Source organism: Augochlora pura, chromosome 7, assembly GCF_028453695.1.
Source record: "Augochlora pura isolate Apur16 chromosome 7, APUR_v2.2.1, whole genome shotgun sequence".
Classification (NCBI taxonomy): Eukaryota; Metazoa; Arthropoda; class Insecta; order Hymenoptera; family Halictidae; genus Augochlora; species Augochlora pura.
Window position 1 is genome coordinate 16,271,658 of NC_135778.1, and position 15,176 is coordinate 16,286,833.

At 41.6% G+C, this 15,176-nt stretch overlaps 2 protein-coding genes across 2 annotated transcripts; one reads left to right on the forward strand and one right to left on the reverse strand.

Annotated features, from left to right (window-relative positions):
- Positions 1–6,775: 6,775 nt before the first annotated feature.
- Yellow-g2 (L-dopachrome tautomerase yellow-g2) lies at positions 6,776–10,627 on the reverse strand. Its single transcript, XM_078186650.1, has 3 exons — positions 10,334–10,627; positions 9,653–9,908; positions 6,776–7,399 (listed from the first exon to the last, which is right to left on the reverse strand). The coding sequence occupies exons 1-3, from the start codon at positions 10,594–10,596 to the stop codon at positions 6,776–6,778; spliced, it is 1,143 nt and encodes a 380-aa protein (XP_078042776.1). The 5' UTR covers positions 10,597–10,627.
- A 77-nt stretch (positions 10,628–10,704) lies between these two features.
- On the forward strand, positions 10,705–14,232 carry Yellow-g (L-dopachrome tautomerase yellow-g). Its single transcript, XM_078186651.1, has 5 exons — positions 10,705–10,839; positions 11,211–11,603; positions 11,907–12,398; positions 13,159–13,573; positions 13,648–14,232. The coding sequence occupies exons 3-5, from the start codon at positions 11,916–11,918 to the stop codon at positions 13,878–13,880; spliced, it is 1,131 nt and encodes a 376-aa protein (XP_078042777.1). The 5' UTR covers positions 10,705–10,839; positions 11,211–11,603; positions 11,907–11,915; the 3' UTR covers positions 13,881–14,232.
- Positions 14,233–15,176: the final 944 nt, after the last annotated feature.

Below are 15,176 nucleotides of genomic sequence, written 5' to 3' on the forward strand. Positions count from 1 at the left end.
ACGCTCGGCCAATTTCACGGTCAAAAATTGGAGCTGAACGGCTGCCCGGCGTTCGCGAAATGCATTTTCTACGCCCTATCTGATGCATTTCGCGTCGCGTGAGCTTAATACGCTTGAAAAATATCGTGCGCGCGACACAATCTCGCCGACTATCTGCGTTCGTTAAACATTTTCCAGCGATCCGATCGTGTTCTTGTTTATATTAGAATTAATCGTACAAATTCGACGCTGCGCATACAAATTATAAGACAATAAATTGTAGAATTTTACACGTTATTTGCACGTGTAACATTGATGGTGCATTCTTACATGTTTATTTAGATCGTTAGAAAAGGATTAATTAGAATTAAAAAGAATTAAAAGAATTAGAAGTAAAGAATTAATTTCCACCACAAGAATGGGTCATAATAAGTCTGTTCCACTGTTATCTATTATATAAAAATAAGTCGGGTTTTCCTTCCTGACGCTATAACTCCAGAACGCACGAACCGATTTCCACGGTTTTGCATTCGTTGGAAAGGTCTCGGGCTCCGTGAGATTTATAGCAAACAAAATTCTGGAAAATTTCAACAGAAAAGCAGGAAAACAGGGAAAATCATTTTTCACATACAGCGCCATCTCTGATACATAGCATGTACTACAAACCAATATGGTTTATAAAACAAAAAAAATAACTTTTCTTCATCTTTTAATCCCCAAACGAAATGTTACAAAAAACGAAGCCATCTGGTAGCGAAATGGAGTTCGCCAGGTTTGCTAGTATATTGTATACCATAATTAATAATTACATATAATATTTCAAGTTTTAGTAAAATATCAAATAGCCAGTACGAAGAGTCGAGTAAAAACAACTCGGAGCGTGTTAACCCCTTCCCATACCTTTACGAGTCAGACTCGTGATGACGATTTTTATTAATAAGCTGTTATGAATATTTAACTGTCCCTTTAAGTAAGATTCAAATTTTATTCTCTTGTCACCAATATTTAAACATTCAACTAGATGACAATAAATATAAAATTCATTTTCTTTCTAAGAAATTAGTGCGATCAAGAAAATTCTAATCATGGTAGTTGCAAAGAAAATCGTATGGCAACAGGTTAACTCGTAAATGAAGCCGAGAGTTAAATTTTCGCTAAGGAAAAAGTTGCTTCAAATAAATTTGGGAGCCTTTTTTCCCGATTAAGAATAACGTTTGAGACACTTTATATAATATTTTCCACAGTTATTCACGACAATTGCGTCACAGAGACAGCGCTACACAGTCGTCGAACTATCATCGACGGTGACTTAAAATGTTTCCGTGTGTTAACCCCTTGCACTACGATGTTTTTTTTCAGAACTATGTTGATTAGTACTTTTTCGTTCTTAACCCCTTGTACTATAACTTCTTTCACGTTGCGTTGTTCAGCGCTGATTTGCTCTTAATAGTTTCCTTAATAAAACTATATAATTTTTGTTTCTTGCATTGTCTTTATTTACTTCCGTTTCTAGACTTTGATAATAGAAAAGTTCAATTTGATTTCGATCTAGAAGTAATTAATAATATTCACATTTGGTAGAAATTACGTGGAATCTTTATCACGAGTCTGACTCGTTATTATAGTGGAATGGGTTAATCATTTCCTTGATGTCACGAAATGATTTTTGTTTCTCGATTGTCTTCGTTCACTTGGATCCCTAAATTTTGACGACAGAGGACTCAAATTTTGTTTCGATTCAAAAGAAATGATTGACAGCCTTATTCATTGAATAATAAATTATTTCATTACGAGTCTGACTCGTTATTATAGTGCAAGGGGTTAACACTGTTACGGGAAACATTGTATCGTTGAAAGGTATCGGAAATTCTTCCGGGTCGTGTCCGGTGCTCCGCGACACATCGAGAACGCCGCATAATCGTGACCGACAATGGCGACCGAACCGGCCTAAATCGCCTCGAACACGGTTCAATGAAGCGGGGAGAAAGTGGAGAATGGTACATTTAGTTTTATTTTCTTATCCGCAACAGACTCTAAATTACTACGCCGAGATTAACCGAGCAAACTGCATTTGGCGATGAATAAACATTGAGCTGTCAATCGAACGGGGTCTGCGTCGTATCGCCATGTAGGTGCAACGAGCCTCGGCTCGGACACCCTTATCTCGCTAGTTGCACTACCAACGAGCAGAGACCGGCAGAAGTGGAAAGTTTCAATCGGTCTTTGGTATTTGTTCGTTTAATTAAATTAATTCGGAATTTTGGATCGCGAAAGCTGAGTATCTGTAAATCACCGAAAACTTTGTTGTGAAAGTATGGACTAAAATGAAATTATTATTATTATTATTATTATAACCATTACTATTCTTTTTCTAATTATTATTATTAGTATTGTTATAAAAATATTACGTCTCTGTGCAAAAGATCTGAGACAAAAGTCGTTCTCGTTTACGCTTCCGCTTGAAAATGGCAGAACTATTATATATCGAGCAGCGAAATAACCGAAACAAACGGGACACCGTGTATAGATCCAATAAATCTCGATCGAGAAAAATCGCGAAACTATAGTTCTCCGTCGTGCTACTTTAATTCCCTAACCGATGGTTTCTCGAACTGATACGGCAAAAAGGAACTATCTCTCATTCAGCGGCAACCCTGATTTATGTGGATCCGGCGTTAATGTTGCAGGATCGCGAACCGTGACTGATCGTAGACCGCTTCATTTAACATAGTAATTATTGCGACGATCGGTTACGTTAATATACAACGTCAGCGTAATCGCGTCATTCGATCCTCGTAAGTCACGATTTACGAGCTTATCCGGTGCGCGCCGTGTTACGGTGTCGGTTACTTTTTCGCAGTTCGCGGCGTAACGGGAGACACATTTCGTCGGTAACGGTGAGCGCTCGTCGACGTTGCGATAGCCTAATTAAACGAGATCGCGATCGAAATCCGTGCAACCCGGAGTTCGAAATGTACAGAAAATTTCCAAATAGCCCGTGGAAAATTTCGTCGAGATCCCCGATCGCGATTCGCACCTTCGATCGTGCCGGCAGCGTCGAATCAATTTCGCGCGCGATTCTTCAATCAAATATTTTTCAAAAAGAACGTTGCGTCGCGACGATTAGATTATCATTTTTCTTTGTAACCGTAGACTTTGCCGTTCGTGTTTCTCTAGTCGTTTTGTTTAACATCTTGTGTGTGTGTTCAATGGCTGCTAATTGAATGCTTCATTCGAGAAGAAATGAATTGTACACGGCTAAATTAGTTGCCGACCTGTTCCATCGACCGGTGTTGACTTATTCCATTAACCAACCGCGACGTTGCCACGGAATACATCGAAGCCGATCGCACGAGACCGACTTTGCAAAATGAATCGGCGGTGTTCGAAAATTACCGCGAACAATTTGCGGTAAGCTGTTGTTAGTCGAACGGTTAACGCGAGGAATTTTTGAGGTATTGTAATTACGTACGGTCTTATGAAACTCTCTCGCCTATACACCGATTTGAAAATAGAGCTGTATGGATTTTCAATCGATTCAGACATGCTTCGAATTAAATAGTGAACTCGCTAGTCGAATTGCCTGCCACCATCCTATAATATTTTATGTATATATTGTATTATGATATGATAGATATAATATAATAGCAATATATAATAGTAAATATATATACATGTATATATAAATAATTATAATAATTAATTACATATAAGTTACGCACTACTTAATTCAACTGTCAACTCAGCCGACTTCTATTGCGAAAAACTTGTCTTAATAAAAGACAGTCGAGTAGATCATTGGATCAAGACGTGTGTACGTGTCCGACTCGTAATAACGCGTATTATTATCTCTCGAACGGCGCGGTGCCCGATAATTTCGTCATTGCCATATAAAGAAAGTACGGACCGCGTGCGCGTGAGTACGATATCGCGTATCTAACGCGAAAAGATTTGTAAAAAAATGTTTAAATAATATTCTAGGGACTATCATCTATCAAATTGTTCACCTGCGTGCTTTTTTTCCCTTTGTTCGGACCCAGAATGTTGAACATTCAGCGGATAATTTATATGATCCAGTTCAAACAGTCGCCATTTTTCAACGTATTGAATGAATAAATTAATAAATAAAGTAATAAATAAAGTGATAAATAAAGTAATAAATGTTTCTTTTAGTGTCTTGTCGAGTTGAAAATAATGCAATAGCATTTATCAAGTTCTTCGAATGTTTTTCACTGTTTTGTATTCGATCTACCCGATTTTTGCACGGAAATGCGTTATTTCAACAGTACGGCAATAAATGGGTAGGGTAATTAACGAACGTGACTCCGTGGAGACGCAGTAACTCTACGCGTTTGAACTTTCGGTTCGAATGCGCCGCACGTCGTTCTGGATGGCTGCGATCTAGGAACCAAATTCGATACCGATTCCGATGTATCGGTTTTCAGCGAAAGTCGCGATCCTCGTCACGGAGGAACCCGATCCAAATGACCACTTTGTTCTCCGGAGAGGAAATACTCGATATTTTCACTGCAACCAGAATATAACTCTGGACTGGTTCAAATTACCAATAAAAATGGCGTCAAGTTTCCTAGCGAAGTTGAAATCTCTATATACCTATCATTAAATTATGCTTATTAAAGTAAATTACAATTATTGCCGACTTACAATCCATATTATAAAAACTCCACGCATGCAGAAATAAAGTAAAATGCATTTCAATAATAATAAAATACATTCTTCATTTAAACGGTGACAAAAAAACGCGACGAAAAATTGCAGATCAACTTTTAAGGGGTCGTTGTACAGAGAAGACTATCTTTCGTTTCACCACATTGGTATAAATCGTTAAACAAAATCGCTCGCGCCGCGTACAGTTTTTTAACCCTCTTAGTGCCGAGCGACAAAGCCAAATTTCACGGTATTACCAGGGTTTGGAAAAAGGCTCATCAAAATCAAACGAAAAGCAATATTTACATAATTTAAAAAGCAGTGTATTGAGGACGAAATTGAGAATGGAACAGTGACGCCAATTTTTCTATATTCATTGGAAATTACATAAATAACAAAGGTATAAGTATAAGGCATTTTTCGGCAGTGCAGCGCGGGCCAATATATCGGCCCTCCGGCACTAAAAGGGTTAACTACGTCCAGAATGTAACATTTCAAATGGTGGAAATCAATTTTAATGTTTGTACTCTGTTCCGAAACAAAAACGCTCCGAGATAAAATGGATTTCTCGCTGTTCCACCGCAGAAACGATATTCGTGACTGTGTTCTGTTCTGAACCGGAGCACGATCTCGGTCGTCGCGTACCGAAAGCCAGAAAATTACATATTCCGCCGTGTTTTTATCCTTCGTCCCGCCGTTCGAGCGAATTACGCTCGGTCGCATTGAAACGGGATTGTTTCACGTAGCCGGCGACTAATCGCGATCGAACGCCGCCGAAGCCGAAGCCGAAGCGCGGTGATTGTAAGAGAGAAAGGTTCCGTTTCATTTTTTCTCGTCTCCTTGTCGGCCGAGTTCTCCCCTGTGCACCGGCCACCACTGTCGGCATCGCGGAACGATTTGCATCTTGAGTTACGACTGGCTCGCGACCAATGGCGTAGCAGCGAACAAAGGAATAATATACGTCGTCACGACTTCCCTTTCCATCGATCTTGCCAATGATCGGTTTCCTACGGTCTTCGACACCGGCGACCAATCTAGGGACCTTCGCACTTGCATTCAGGATACTAGTTTTGTTCACTAATTTATAATGACTTCCGATTTGCTTTCTGCAATTAACTTTGCTTCGGCGTTCATCGGAATAGGTATATTCGCTAAGATCCACTGATTATTGTATTATACTGTGTGCTATACTATACTATACTGTACTATGCTGTACTATTGTGTACGATACTATATTATACTGTACTATGCTGTACTATTGTGTACGATACTATATTATACTGTACTATGCTGTACTATTCTGTACGATACTATACTATACTGTACAATACTATAATATTCTTTACGATACTATACTATACTGTATTAGAAACTGTACATATATTATACTACTATACAGGGTGTTACAAAGCAATATCTCCATTATCGTTAATGATACGCGGAAATGCTTGAGGAACTTTGCTTTGTAACACTTCATTTGTCCCACCCTGTATATACTATGAATAGATACAGTACAGATAGACATAGTATATTACATTCCATTTCCATTGTTATTTTTGGGCAATTTCGTGTAGATTTATAACGAAGTCGTATAAGTCGGAAATAAAGTTGAATTCGAAAGGCAACTACCGAGTGAATAAATGAACAATATAAAGGGTCTTCTAATAGTCATTTTAAAGCTGAAGAGATACGCTCTTTAATAATAAATCATTCTCAAAAAGCGATAACGATTTCGTCCATGATTCGACAAATTATTCGAACTCGACCACTTCTCTTGAAATTATTATCGGAAATAAAATTATTCAGTTCCTTTCACATGCAGCTGGCACGTTCGTGCGTCTATTATTAGACTTCTGGCGAATCAAGCGCCGATGCGAGCATACATTACGATAAAAAATAGTGGTGAAACTAGGCAGCCGTAACTATATTCGAAGGTTTATCTTGCGCGAGGCTCCGTCGCATTTTCGAGTAGACGAAGACCCGAAGAGAGCGCTTTCAAAAAATAATTCGACGAATTTCGAGAGATCGAAGATCCGCAGGTAAAACGCAGGGATGAAACTTATGGGAGGCCGAGAGAAAAGGTCGCAGATTCAACAAATAAGGTAACTTTATGAAAGACTGTGTCAGACTACATGAGACTCAGGGCTTGATTGGCGCCGCAGCCGACGGTTCCCTGCATATAATCGGGGAAGTTCGACTCCAAAACGCGCATCCTGCTTCTGTAATAGTCCGCAACGACATGAGTGGCGAGGCTGCACTCCGGGCTCGTGTAGACCAACTGGAACATCCTGGAGTCGAAGGGGTTGCTGGCGTCCCATCTGTACACGTCCGACTCGCCCTCGTAGCGGAAGAAGATCGCGCTGCCATTGTCCGTACCGAGGAGCACCATTTTCCTCGGTTTCGGGCCGAGGTCGTGTATGCGACCGTTGGCGGAGCCATTCTTTAAGTGCTCGGTTCTGACGGAGAAGAGCCGACTGCTGCTTAAGTAGGTAAAGAGCAAGCAGGTACTTCCGTCGGAGCGGCGAAGAAGGGCGAGATATAGAACGTCCCGGCGGGTACAGCCCATGGTAACGGCCTGCGGGAGGACGACGCGATAGCCGCGACCAGATGTCACATCGTAGACGAGGATGGCTCTTGTTGCAGCGTCGGACACGTAGATGAACACCCGGCCGTCCGGGCTGTAGTCCGCCACCACGTACTGCAGCCTCGACGACGGACTTGTTAGACCGGTCAGGTCCACTGTCTTCACCAGCTGCGGCAGAAATCAGGGGAGACGTGAGTAACGTCTGCGTTTGCACAGGGAACACTGAATTAGTACTCGTCCGGGAGCTCGGAAGGTAGGATTTTAGGATCGAAGGATTTTAGGGCCGAAGGATTTTTGCGCAAGGTAAAATTTTGTTCACTTATCACAAGCTCCAGGATATGCATACTTTACTTCTTTACTTCATCCATTCAAAGGGTTCAAATTAACCCCTTGCATTATGATAACGAGTCAAACTCGCGGTGAAGATCTTATACAAGCTGTACTAAATATGGATATTGTTAATTTCTTTTATATCGAAGAAAAAATAAATTCTTCTGTTATTAAAGTATTTAGGAAAATTAACAAGGACGAATAAGTGCTAATCGTCACAGCATGAGAGGAGCAATAGGGGTTAACGCAACTACGCCGGTAAATTCTTTCAATTGATTTACCGTTTCCAATTTGATCTACTCATTTTTGCCGTAAATGTATAAAATGAAATATAGATAAACGTCTGTGAATGAATAAAAATAAAAAGAATTTATGGAAGTACTATGGAGTATGGAGCAGCAGCGTTTACTCACCCCTTAAAACGGTATAATCTTTTTAAATCTAGTCTAAATAATTTAAACCTTTTCGTAAATGTTAGTCCTTCTAACATTTAGAAATATTAACATAGCAAATGCATTTTTTAAATGTGCATCGTAGACTCGCATAGAAATTTATAAAAATGAGAGCGTTATTTCCAGCCGATTGAAATTGTTGATGAAGGCAAGAGACATTTTTACTTGACTAGTGTGCCTGGTGCAATCGATGTAGATAATTTTCGTTTCCAATGAACCAAAAGGTCAGCTGATTACTAGGATTTAGTAATCAACATGCGACGATTCCGAGAACTTCAGCACAGCCTCGATTAATTGGTATTTTACGTGGATTACGTGACCGACCGTTATTGCACGCTGGTTTCACGCTAGCTGCGCGGCGTTAGCAGCTGGTAGTCGCATTAGCTCGCAACCAAATTACTGCGTTAGCTTGCAAAGTAACTTTACCCGGTGAAGTGTGAAGCGTACTTCGAACTACCTCGCGCGTAATTTGCGTGTGCCAAGGTTGCCGTTTAAAGGCTGTCAGCGAACGTGAATGAGAAGTGAAAACGCTAGAAAAATTCCGATTTTTACAACCGATCTTAATCCAACAAACAAGTAAGAAAACAGATTAACTTATTCAACAAATAATCTGCTTCAGAATGGAATAAAAAAGGCACCCGACCACGAACGGAAGAGAATCGTTCTGAAAGTGGTGATAAAACAAGTACGAAAAATGATAAAAAATAAACTTTACGATTAGATTATACGAATTGAGATTCGGCCTGGGCTCTTAATAACGGCAAACAAGAACGCCTGCCGATTATGTAAATGATCCAACAGTTGCCTAGTATGGTAATGATAGCGGCCGGTTAATTCGCGTTCACCGGTGGAAGATTTCCAAAGCCGGAAAAATCTCTCTCGCGCGCCAGGTGAAAGGATAAAAAAAAGCTGTTCTTTGGTAGATAATCGAACGTTCGATTGCCGGCGCGGTAACTCACGTTCGACGTTCGCGCATTACAATCGCGGCCGGTCGTCGGACGTGTCGGACTCCTGTTCATTGGAAATTCGTCTTGTGCAACCCGTAGACGAAATAACGACGGCGATATATCTGCCACTAAGTGACAGACGTCAACAACCGTTATCGCGCGACACGATTCAAGATCATTTCTGACGTCCGGCTGCGGCTGCTTATTTCAACAATCGATCTACCCAATAGGCTGCTAACGAGGGCAACGGAAAATATCCCGCCTAAGAAGGGGGCGGGACGGTATTTTGTAGCTGGGGACTCTGTAGCCGTGACGGATGAAAATTTATTCGACTCTCTCTCTCGAAGAAGAAGAAAAAGAAGGTTTCCTGAGGCCATTTGAAGCAACTTTTTCCTTTACAAAAATTTTCATCGGGGCTTTGTTCACGAATTATTAACGAAAATCGTTGACCAATGAGAAGCGAGATCGACTGCCGCGAAGCGGCCGAGCTTATCAGTGGAACTGGGAACCGAAGAAAATTTTTATAAAGGAAAAAGTTACTTGAAATGATCTAAAGAAGCTCTCGTTTCCCGACTGCGAGTGACTTTTGGAATACCCTGTATAATTAATATATATCAAACAATCGTAAGAACAATTTGCAGGCCAGTGAATTGTACAATGGCGTGCGTCTAAGAGAAAAGCGTTCAACTCACCTTTCCGGTGGCAACGTTGAACGCCAGCACCTTCGGCGGACATTTTCTGATTGGCTCCTCCAAAGTGTTTACAACACCTGTGTCCAGGACCCAGAGGATATTCTGAGGATCCAGATAGATGTCCACAGCGTTCTGCAGGGCGCTGCAGGTTCCCTCTTCTTGCACCGACCAGCAAGGGTAGGGGACCAAGCTGGCTTGGCAATTTGGGTCCTTCAAGGAGACCTTGGCCAGGGTTGCTGGTACTCCAGACTTGAACCTGCGAGTTGTAATATTTCCTTTACATCCTGTTTTTTCTTTTTCAGTTAAAGTATTTCAGTGAGTTTTTACAAGGAACGCGGGGTTAAACGAAAAACAGTTGCAGAGAAATGTCTACACGCGACTCGATTTGCAATAAATTTTCATTAGGAAATACTTCAAAGAGAACTGGAAAGATTACAAAAAACAACTGAATAGGAAAAAATAATTTAGCTTCAAGAAAAATGTGATGAAAAATCTGTTTAAGGAACAAGAGTGTATTAATTATAGATGAGGAAAGAAACAATGATGTCAGTTTATTTTTTTATAAGAGCAGATAAATGTTATCCAACGTGAAATAAGATATATTTTATTATATCAGGTAGTTTTAGTCTACATATGTGGAATAAAAGACATGAATGTAGATATGAGCGTGCTTTTACATACCTGGGGAGAGCAACAATGGCGTTGTCCTTGTAGATCGCAGCCCTAGTCGCGATCACGTTCTTCGGGGTGTATCGGCCGCTGCTCTTGAACATGTTCTTCGTCGTCGAACAAGGCCACTCGAAGGGTCCTCCGGTCCACTTGATGTTCGGAGATTGCAGCAGCGGATCCTCCTCGATGACGATGATCTCCTCCTCGGCCGCCGCGAAAACGACGAGCACGGAGATCGCCGCCATTACCGTGATACATCCACCCTTGAAAAACATCGCTGATAATTTACACGAAGAGCTACCGTCGATCGAGCCCAACTGAACTGAAGAATCATTAAGATTGCACCAGTTTTATACGAGCCACCGTGCCCGCCTTTGTTACGAAACAATTTCCGGATTTATCAAAATATTTATTGTTCTTTCGAAACTGTCCGCTCGTTTCGCATTCACCTAGCCATTGACGTAGCGAGCTTGGACGCCGGGTGGTTGCGACTTCTCTTCCGGATGAAAAATGCTCGGGTAAACAGTAAACAATCATGTTTTGTCACGTCCGAGCACCGAAAATACGTGTACCACGCGGTAAATTGTTGTTCTCATTTCGAATAAATAAAACACGTACTTGAAACTTTTTAGCCCTCATTTCTCCACTTAACTAACAATTTAATTGGCGCCAGGGTAGCAACTAGACCGCGAATTTCTATGCGAAATAATTGCCAGACGTATTTCGTTCTTTAATTATTTTAGCAAGTTGGAAATAATGTAATAGTATTTTTAAGTTCTTGAAACGTTATCACTAGACCGCGGATTTTATGTAATTTTTCTATTTAAGTTCTCTATGTAGAAATCCGTGGTCTAGTTTACATTCGTTTAATCCTAATTTCTCGTTCCAGGTTTTAATCACTGTAGAAACTTCGAATAGCATAATTTCGGGCTGACGATTCAACAGCGAACGCATAAGGGAAGGGATTCGCAGATTTCGGAGGCATTACAATTCTTGTTTAATTATCGTATCGTCGAAAATCGAATAAGTTCGCGATGCGACACTGTAAACTGAGTCGAGCGTTCCGTTGTTTATCAAACAATCGCGAACAAGAAATTTCCTCGTTACCTCCGGCACCTTGGACAGCCTTGCCAGGACCGGAAGCGTTGCAACACCGGAAGCGGTACCGTGCACGATCCAGAACACGACGAACTTCCCCGTCAACCAAAATGTATATAAGCATAATGTCGATTATAATCAGCGCATATTCGACCATCGGCGTCCATCATCGACTGACAATCGCGTAAGCATTCGCTCTGTTCTTGTTTAACATGTTCCATGCCACCGTGCTTAGATGTTTATTTAGATCGCTAGAAAGATAGTTTATAACCAATTTAGATGTAAAGAATTAATTTCTACCACAAGAACGAGTCGTAATAAGTCCGTTTCATTTTTATATATACACCATAATTAATAATTACACTTTTAGTAAAATATCAAATAGCCAGTGTGAAGGGTCGAGTAAAAACATCTCGGTACGGAACGTGTTAACAAAAATAATGAGTCTAGACGATGATTCTACGTGGTCGGTAATTTTGTGAAACAGGGTATCACCATGAAGAGGTTTCCAATCGTCAGCGTCCTAGCAATCCTGCTGCTAGCCATAGCCGATGCGAACCTGTTGCTGAAGGACTTGTCTTTGACGCTGTCGGGACAGACTCTGGAGTGGCCCTGCCAGAGCACGAAGAACATCTACGAGACCAGCGGCCGGTACATCGCCAGGAACGTGATCGCGACCAGGACACAGGTGTACAAGGATCAAGCGATCCTGGCGATGCCGCGGTACAAAGCAGGTGTACCGTTCACTTTGGGCGTCGTCTCGCTGAAAGCTAACGAGTGCACGCCGACGGTAGCTCCTTTCCCTTGCTGGGCGATCCAGGAAGAAGGGAACTGCCAGGCCCTGCAGAGCGCCGTCGACATCGTTCTCGACATGCAAAACATCCTTTGGGTACTCGACGTCGGTATCGTCAACACCCTGGAGCAACCCGTGCGAAGATGTCCTCCGAAAGTGGTCGGAATCGACGTGAAGAGCGGAAAGGTAAGCGACAGGATTGCATTAGAACCTCGATCAAATCTTGAATTATCATCTCGTCCTAGTGTATTAATAATTAATCGCAAATAAAAAGAATTTAACTATCAATTTTCAATTCGAATGATCGAAGTCCTATTGAACGATATAATTCACGATCTCGCACTCTAAAATCTGTACTTTCAAGTTGCGACGCTTTTAGAATTTCAAACGTAAAGACAATAGCTGTAAATGGAAACTGGTCGATGTCCATATTAGGTACCGTTAACCTTTTGTTTCATAAATATGTAAAAATGCGCAGATCAACGTTTTGAGTGCTGCATCGATGGCCAGCACTGATTGTATTGCATAAAAGTGATTGCCATAAGATTTAATCTATCGAATATATTTGCTGCAGGATGGTAATTAACTAAATTATAGTGTAAAGTGAAAGCTGCATTATTGGGCAATTAATAGTTATTGCGTGGCCACGGAAATTGTTGCCATGATTGAAGTATAATGTCACTTGTATGTGAAGCACGCTGGATACGCCGAGCATGCAATTCGAATAGCCAGAGGTCGCAATTTTTCTTGATTTCGTCATAGCTTCTGATCACTCTTCCAGCAAGGACACGCTCCATTTGCTATATTCTTAAAGCTTTCGATTACTAATTATATTAATTATTATTGACCAAGTATATCCGATTCTTCTTAACTGACCCAACGAATCTCTTTCGCCTCACACAAAGCGATATCTCGAGGCACAGTCGATCTAAATTTGCACTTTTAGGTGGTGAAAATAATAGATCTGAGTCCCCTCGTGGACATCTCGTCGCGTCTGCAATACATGGCCGTCGACTACGCGGCGGACGGCCAGGTGTATGTCTACGTGTCCGACGCTGGCACCAGGGCCATCATCGTCTACAATGTGACCGCCGACAGTGGTTACCGCGTGGTTCTTCCCAGAGCAGTGACTTCCGGCGCGGAAAAGAAGGACGCGCTTTACTTGGCGCTGATCAGGAAAAGCTGCGGCAGCCAGGTCCTCTACTTCACCTACTTGGGCTCGAACAGAGTCTTCGCCATCAGAGCTACCAGTCTGAGAGCCGGAAACGCCAACGGATCGGTGGCGGAAGTTGGCCTGAAAAAGAATAAGATCGTTATTCTTGGCACCGACAACGGAGCAGCGATTTTCTTCAGATTGAAGGGTAAGAAACATTGGTCATTGAAATGTTAACCGACGATCTGATCACTAAAGCTAATATCTCCTTATATGTCGCAGGTGACCCGAACGTCTACATGTGGAACACGGAGACTCCATTCATCCAAGACAACTTCCTGTTGGTCCAAAAGGGCAGCGACTGCAGGCTGCCGACGCAGGTCGTTCCTGGCTACAAGAGACTCATGTGGGTGATCGAGAGCAACTTCCAAGACTACATTGAGAACACTGTCAGTTGTTCCGGCGCATCTGTTTCCCTTCATCCCTTGACAAACTCTTGCGACGATCAATATTGAAGATCCAACGTAATCGAGCGATTTTGGGTGCTGCGGAAAAGAAACAGATGTTACAATTCTTATACTTGAGATATTTAAAACAATCGAGATTCGTATGCTTTTGATACGAGGCACAATCGAAACAAAAAGTCACCTTGGAGAATGATTTCGTAAGGAGTTTGCTAATGTAGATCACGTTCGTTCAGAATGCAGCACTCGAATGGTCGATCACCCTAAACGGCCGCCATCTTTGAAACTTCCCCTCGGGGAGAACACAATCTCGACGAATGTCAACCAGTGTCAATTGCGAAATTTGACGACGTTTCAGTCGCCGAGCCAATTAAGAGCACGCTCTTGTACAATCAGAGCCTGAAAAACGTAAATAAATTAAACTGTTAATAATAATTGAACTTCTTTCTCCGTGTCCTTCGCCAGTTGTCCATGCAATCCTGAAAGTAATTCCACTCGCTGTGATACGCGTCAATGGGTAATTCTCTTCTGAAAAAAAATGCTAAACGATCACTAATAGATTAGGGAACATTTTTTCCCCACTTATATAATTATTTTGCCCGCATACGCTAAGCATCGATCACGCGAACGTGTCGAGATAAGTGAAAGTCGACGATAAACATTAGGAAGTTCTTGTACATTAAATCAAAGATAACTAACAGTTAATTAAACGGCGAGTTATGGAGTGGTCTAATCGTTTATCCCCAGTAATAAAAAAGAACGTAGAAACTTCATTAATGAATCGTATAATTATCTAATTGATTGATTGCAAAGGCTCACAAAGTCCATCCTTCACCTCCTCGTGGTGTGGGCCGGTAACATTCTTACACAAGAAGATTGACGAACGAAGGCCCTGGCACGGTATTAGTTGGGGGCAGTTTAGCGTGAATCTCGTTGACCGTCAACAGCGTCATGAGCAAGAGAGTCTCAAATACCGATACACCTACCTACATTATACAGTGCGTGGGCACAGTGACTGTTTCCGTCACGGCACTGAAGTATTTTGCCCTACCATCCCGTTGGTGCGTGAGAAGGTGCTCGACACCCGCCACCAACGGATCAAATTAATATTCGATATAAAAACATGCTGAAGTTTATCAATGGTTCAGACCTTATATAACGAATGTGCAGAAGATGCCTTCCCTGAATTGGGTTATTAAGATAACATAAGAGGGCAAACATAAGAGCAGAAAACTGCAGTGGGTGAACGTGCCTGAGCGGGCCCTTTGGCTGTTCAGCTCCTGTAGACAATAAGTGATTCATTGCAGAGATATTTTACAAATGAAGTCATTAAGTTGCCTGATTTTT

Excerpts from the sequence above, each read along its gene's own strand:
- Yellow-g2 (XM_078186650.1), bottom strand. The coding sequence starts at position 10,596 with ATGTTTTTCAAGGGTGGATGTATCACGGTAATGGCGGCGATCTCCGTG. Across the intron at positions 9,909-10,333 it reads GCCATTGTTGCTCTCCCCAG|GTTCAAGTCTGGAGTACCAG; the intron begins GTATGTAAAAGC and ends TACAACTCGCAG. Across the intron at positions 7,400-9,652 it reads TCAACGTTGCCACCGGAAAG|CTGGTGAAGACAGTGGACCT; the intron begins GTGAGTTGAACG and ends TTTCTGCCGCAG.
- Yellow-g (XM_078186651.1), top strand. The coding sequence starts at position 11,916 with ATGAAGAGGTTTCCAATCGTCAGCGTCCTAGCAATCCTGCTGCTAGCC. Across the intron at positions 12,399-13,158 it reads TCGACGTGAAGAGCGGAAAG|GTGGTGAAAATAATAGATCT; the intron begins GTAAGCGACAGG and ends TTGCACTTTTAG. Across the intron at positions 13,574-13,647 it reads GATTTTCTTCAGATTGAAGG|GTGACCCGAACGTCTACATG; the intron begins GTAAGAAACATT and ends TATATGTCGCAG.